General features: G+C 34.2%; 1 protein-coding gene across 1 annotated transcript in view; it reads left to right on the forward strand.

Annotated features, from left to right (window-relative positions):
- LOC118747555 (C-1-tetrahydrofolate synthase, cytoplasmic) overlaps window positions 1-6,691 on the forward strand; it is a 247,948-nt gene extending 241,257 nt beyond the window's left edge. Inside the window, exon 9 of the mRNA XM_036481630.1 lies at window positions 5,294-6,691. Coding sequence (XP_036337523.1) covers window positions 5,294-5,300 — 7 coding nt within the window. The 3' untranslated portion in view covers window positions 5,301-6,691. The remainder of the gene's footprint in view (window positions 1-5,293) is intronic.
- The last annotated feature ends 43 nt before the right edge of the window (window positions 6,692-6,734 follow it).

Consider the following 6,734-nt stretch of genomic DNA (forward strand, 5'->3'; position numbering starts at 1 on the left):
TATTCCTCTCTCAGTGAATTTGACAGAATCCTTGTTTGTATGACGTTGCACTTGTGCAACTTGTGCAAACGTTTTCCTTGCAACATTTTTTCTTCTTCTTCCATTCTTGCTGACGTTTTGGCATTTCTGTCTCGCAATTGCACCAGTGTGACATCACACAAAAGTTATTCTCAAAAATCTTCTCTGATGGGCGCAATCTTGTATTCTATCATTCTTGGTGGTAGTGTACCTAATTCATTTTGCATGCTGTCGTGTTCTCATCGCTGCGCTCTCGCTTGTATACGTACACGCGACGCTTACGCTCTTTTAGTACCTACCTGCCCATGCCTGGTAATGAAAGAGATGGATAACGCTAGCCTTCTATTATTAGGTTCATTCCTTATCTTTTCGGAGTAAAATCTGAAAAGTGTCAAAATGCAAGAGCGTAAGCAAAATGCGCCCACTAAAAGAGAAGAACAGGAAAAAGTAAAGGAACGCAAAAAACCATATTTTTAGTCCAAAGAGTGGCAACAACAAAACTAACGTCAAATAAGAATAGAAATGTATGTACAAAAACACATTCACACAAGCACAAGCACAATAAACACTATATCAATTATTTTTTGCTTTCTTCAAATTTCAATTCACTTTTTTTACTTTTTAGATTATTCTCACTTTTTGTGTATTCTATAGTTTCCGTTTATTTAAATTCAGTTCAGTTTGACACTTCAAGATTTTGCCAGCAAAAATTCTTCTGACTACTGAAGAGAGTCACTCTCACTGAGTATTGCTCTCTCATTTATGCTGTCATTTTCGAGTTAAGGAACGCTTTTTAGACTACATCTGACTACTTCGGACTTTTTCTAACTATTTCTGGGAAATAAGGAACGCAACTATTAAGGGTCATTAATTTAATTAGCTGGCATCTAGAAAAACATGACGGGATAGGTTCTGCAAAATTTTAGTGTACGTGAAGCAAACCGAATAAAGAATCAAGTCGATTGATGTGAATGTGATGATATGGTCTCCAAATGAATGCAGCGTATACGAGTTTAGATCGTATAAAAGCTGAGTAGAAAGAATAGAAAGAATATAAATTTTAACTTCAATGTTGCTTTCAAATGAGCCCTATCTCTAACTAAATAAAAAATAATTCTACGTGAAAATTAAATTAGTAAGAAAGACTTACGTTACAAATAGTTCTGCACCGAACATACTTGGATAATTAAGAAGGTCGAAGATTCTCGAAGAAAACCAGATTTTTCCATTTATCAATCTGGTGGTGGATTCCGCGTCAAAAAACTTTTTGATATTCTGGACATTTTATTAAAAAATGGTGCCGACTTTACTTTTGACGTAGAATACGTCTTAAGAGTCGATATGGAGGCTATGCTCAAATGTTGCAGTTTAAATTATTAGATTTTCACGAAAACGTTTATTGCACGAGAACTAGTGAAGCAATTGCGAAGAGTGTGGCGTTTGAAATTCAAAATTCCAAACTTATCGACAGATACATTTTTGTAAGTAACCAATTCGCTTTCTGTCGTAGAAACAACGGTAAATATTGGCTTATTTTAGGGTTAATTTTGAGCCTTTAAAGTGCTCTAGCAACTTATGATTTGCAGATATAACTTTATTTTCGGGATATAGGTTCTTTGGAGCAATAGAAATGTTGTTGTGTACAAATTTTATATAAATTACACAAACATTGAGCATTTTAAAGCAAAAACTTTTGAAATTTGAAAAAATTTTAATTACCTAATGCTCGAAAAGCGCTCGAATGATCTTGTTTTTGTATTCTTTAATCAAAGACTCAAGTTTTTTCCTATTGTTTGGTTTGATGTTTATTTTATTCAAATGTATGGGCATAAATGATTTTTCATACAAAATCACTTCGGCATCAGTTTGTAAACCCGTGCATGCGCTAAGGGCCGGTTGTTCAATGTCTGGTTATCACTACCACTACACTATCGACGATTTCGACATGATGCATGTAACATGTGATCGATAAAGCAGCGGTTGTACTTAACCGGAACTTCTACTTCCGATTTGTGCTAATCAGACATTGAACAACCGGCCCTAAGTGAGAGAAGGACACAAAAAGTATGTGTGTGTAGGTATTTCGGCTTTTGAGTAAAAGATGGCTCAATATTTATAGCCTAATCGCAGCGTATGTATGTAAATACATACATACGAGCATATGTTGATTGCAGTTAATGTGGATCTGTTTTCTTGTAGTCATCTATTACTAGTTTATGCGACAGAATTCAAAAATGGTCCCGTTTATGCATAGTTCGTGAATTTATGAAATAAAGTGAATTCATGGTTAACTTTCATGTATAACTGAATTCATGAAATGGTGTTTATGCAGCCAATTTTAACCCAAATTCATGAAATGAATTCGTGAATTAGCCTACGCATAAACGTAGTACATATATGTATGTATGCATGTACGTATGAATGCATAATACGCGAAAATTTTTTTGTCATATCAGATCTGTACCTTTCATTCCATTTTACAAAATGAAGTATCAAATTAAAGGGCTTGGCCCGTGAAATTGCAATCACTTCTATTTTTTCAAAAAGAGTTGCCGCCTGATAAAAAATTAAAATCAAATTATTTTTAAGCTAAATCAATTATTACACTAGTACTACGTTTATGCGTAGGCTAATTCACGAATTCATTTCATGAATTTGGCTTAAAATTGGCTGCATAAACACCATTTCATAAATTCAATTATACACGAAAGTTAACCATGAATTCGGCATCATTTCATGAAATCGTAAAGTGCAAGTCCGGCAACGCCACGTTCCACAAACAGCTGTTTACTAGGGTTATGATGTTTTTAGATTAAAAAGCATGAGTGGCATATACAGGACTTACAACAATTTCAAATATAAAATAAATTCACATAGATTAAAATTAAAATATATTAAAACCAATTTAAATATAATATGGTTTATTTCCTGGTTTTCCAAATTTAAAAGGAAGCTAAAAAAGCCACAACCCTACTGTTTAGTTTCTCGCTAGTGCGCTGCCACTTCTCCAAAGCTCTTTATTTCATGAATTCGGGTACTATGCATAAACGGGACCACTTTTGAATTCACGAAATGAAGAATTTATGATTTCTGTCTCATAAACGTAGTATATGAGTATCGATCGAAATGGTTTTGAAAAGGCTTTATTTCTTAATTGTATGCTGATATGGATGTCAGACAAAGAGGTTGTGGTGGAAATATTTTGCAGAGGGTTGCCACCTTGTTACAAAGTTAGATTCAATATAAGCAATATGAATAAACTTTATTTCCAAACTGCATGTTGGAGGGTTGCTACCTGATTTTATAATTAAATTCAATTTGAATTAAGAGTATTAGATACATTGAATATCTATCACAATAGGTTTAACGAGGGTGTGGTTTAAAAATAATTTGAGCAGGATTGCCAACTGTTTGAAAAGTCGAATTAAATTAAATAATATGAAATATTAAAATATTGGCGTCAAACATAGGAGTATTAAGAAATATTTAGTTTGGGCATTTATAACATTAAAGAGGGTTTCCACCTGTGTAGAAAGTTTAACTCAAATTATTTAATAAGTCAAATTAATTATTAAAGTATGGGTGGAAATTGACATGGGTTAAAAATGTTTTCTGTGAAAGTTATTTAAGATTGTTGCCATGTGTTTTAGGAATGCAATTAAACTTGAATTTAGGGATTAGATACTCAATTTAAATATGTATCGCAATATGTGTGTCAGTCGAAAAAGATTTAAAAAGGTTTTGGTTTTAATATGATTTGAAAAAGGTTTCCACCTGTTTTAAAATTAGAATTTAATTAAAGTATGCATAAGTTAAATGAAATATTAAAATATGACGTGAAACGAAGGTGGTAAGATATCCTTAGTTTGAATATTTAGAATATTAAAGAGGGTTGCCACCTGTTTAAAAAGGAAAACTAAAATTATTTAATAATTTAAAGAATTATTCAAAATATGGGTATCAAATGAAATGTAGGATCAAAATATCAGACGCAAGAGATTTGTTTATTTCTTAACTCTATTAAGGAAGGTTGCCAGTTGTTTCAGAAGTCTTAGCCAACTTATGCGACGAATCCGAGGACGAAAATAATGCGAAGACGAGCACGAAAGCATCAAAAAAAAAATTTGAAAAAAATGTCGCTTACGTTATTTTGGCGGTTAGGGCTCGATATGATTGAATACAATACAATCAAAACGAATATTTCATGTACCGTTTTTAACTTTAATGTGATCTTAATAATATCACGTATTCTACGTTTAAGTTTAGCGGCTGTGACACCAACACAGCCCGCAGGCCATAACGAAGGCGCTGGACTGATCCTTTTTTTTTATTAACTTCAAAGTAATACAAGCAAATCGAAGAGAAGTAAGTATAATGCAAAAAATGGTAGTGGTTATGCTTTTTTAATTCTCATTAATTTAAACATGTCTCAGGATTAACTGAATTTTCATGTTTGAGAGAAAGAGATTCGTGTTAATATTTATATTGTCTGATACCTCAGAATATGTATGACCCAGATATATATAATCAAAAATCTGCGAAACCTGGGGAAAAAATTGTTCCCCTCGGTTTCGTTTTCGGCGATTTCAGCCACATGCTTTAAATTAATACAATTTATATATAGGGGCCCGTGATTTTTTTGTCCTGGGCCCGAGTTTTCTCTCGACGGCCCTGTATAAGGGTCACTATATTCTTTTGACCATCGCAGTAAGAGGTAGTGGACCCCACCCAAATCCTGGCCATAAATCGGGTTTCCCATTGTTAACTAATACAAAGGAGATATTTCCGCGTACAATGACGGTCTTATTACCTGCATACGGTTAACGGTCCTTGTGTAGGGTCAGTCGGAACTTAGCATTCGTTGGGTACAGTTTACTCTGCTCATGACTACGCGCTGTGTTTTCGACTTTTAATTGGTGAATTCTGAAGCTGGGAGTGTTTTGTGAAGAATAATAATCATGTATCCCAATGTAAAAGGTATGTACGATATTTTTAGATAAAATAAAATAAAATTGATAGCTCAATGGATATAAATTTGAACCTTACATAACACATAAAATTTACGTAGTGTTTTTTTTCACAATTTGTACTTCATTAATGTTTTACGTGGGTGGAGCTAACAGAAACAGAACGAAACCTTTATTATATAAAACAGCCATGTCCATAGTTATATAACCACTAAACAATGTTTTCCCTAGTTTTCCACTGTAATTTAAAAAAATATATATATGGTAGTAGTTTCATGATAGTAAAATTCTTGTTTTCTTTGTTACAGTATCTGATGACTCGTACAGAAGCTTTACTAGACAATATATGCATGATATGATGCGTGAGAGAAAGCGCTCAGAAGTATTTTGATGACAAACTCAAAGAGCTAGAGGACAATTTGTTAGCTTTGACAAAGTGCCCTCCAGAAAAAAATTAGAAATTTCGTCAAGTCATGAAAAACTTCAAACTCTTCTACAAACGCCACTGGCAAGCATCTAAGGGAACTGATAACCGCAAAACCATGGAAATAAGAAAACAAGTGCCTGTGGATGAACTCTTTTATGCAGCAGAAATGAGTAATCGCGCCGCAGAAAACTTAGATGTCGCCAAAATAATGCACGAAATTCAACAGTCATCGACCAGATCATCAATATTTCGCAAACCAGCCCAAAAAAACGGCCATGACTAAAAACGAGAGACGTATCCTGAAAAAAAGCATTCTGAAATTGCACCGGAAATAAAATTACAAGATTTGGTGAATAACACAGCTACGAGGCTTTGCAAATACATATTTGTACGATGTTTTGGAGATGTGTTCGGAAATCGAGAAGAGTAATTTGTCACATTTTTACAAATGGGGTTGGGACGGATCACAACAAACACAGTACAAGCAACGGTTCCAAAACTATGGTGTTAGTGACGTAAACGTTTTTAATTAGTTTCTGGTGCCCCTAAGGTTGACAAGTGGAACAAGAATCATTTGGCAGAATCCAATCCTATCCTCACCTAGGTTTTGTAGACCAATCTGAGTACGATTTACAAAGGAAAACGAAGGGCAAGCCAGAGCGTTTCAACCTACCTGCATTGGTGATGCTATAAAGACAACGCATACTTTGTTCCCCACTATGGTAGATGGAAAAGTCTGCAATGCAGAGGGTCAATTCCCGTTCTGCGTTATCGTGAAGTGATAAAAATAACACCTTTACACCGCATTTATTTCGGTGTTAATTTTATACTTTTCACTTCATTTCACGATAACGCAGAACGGGAATTGACCCACAGCAACACATACGAATTCAACTTTGAGATGCTACATATGTGGCAGAACTCAAAAAACATTCAATGACCTCACGACTACAAGTAGCGAAAATCCAGAGACTTTAAAATTTGGTAATTCGTTATTTCATGCTCCAATCAGATTCTTCGAGTTTTTGCTTAATTTATCTTATAAGCTTAAGGCAAATGTACACAAAGGCCGCCTTAACAAAGAAGATCAGCTTCCAATCCAAGCGGCAAAAGAGTTTATTCAGGAGAGTTTCATAGATAAAATGGGATTTCTTGTTGATATTTCAAAGGCTGGTTACGGTAACACAAATGACGGCAACACTTCTCGTCGATTCTTCAGTGATACAGGAGCAGCAGCTGAAATAACCGAAATCAATAAAGATCTGTATTTTTTAAAATATTTTTTATTGAGCTTTGTACCACGATTGTTTATTAGGAAAAAT

The sequence above is a fragment of the Rhagoletis pomonella genome, unplaced genomic scaffold (genome assembly GCF_013731165.1).
Source record: "Rhagoletis pomonella isolate Grant_MI unplaced genomic scaffold, Rhpom_1.0 Rhpom_scaffold_00001, whole genome shotgun sequence".
Taxonomy (NCBI): Eukaryota; Metazoa; Arthropoda; class Insecta; order Diptera; family Tephritidae; genus Rhagoletis; species Rhagoletis pomonella.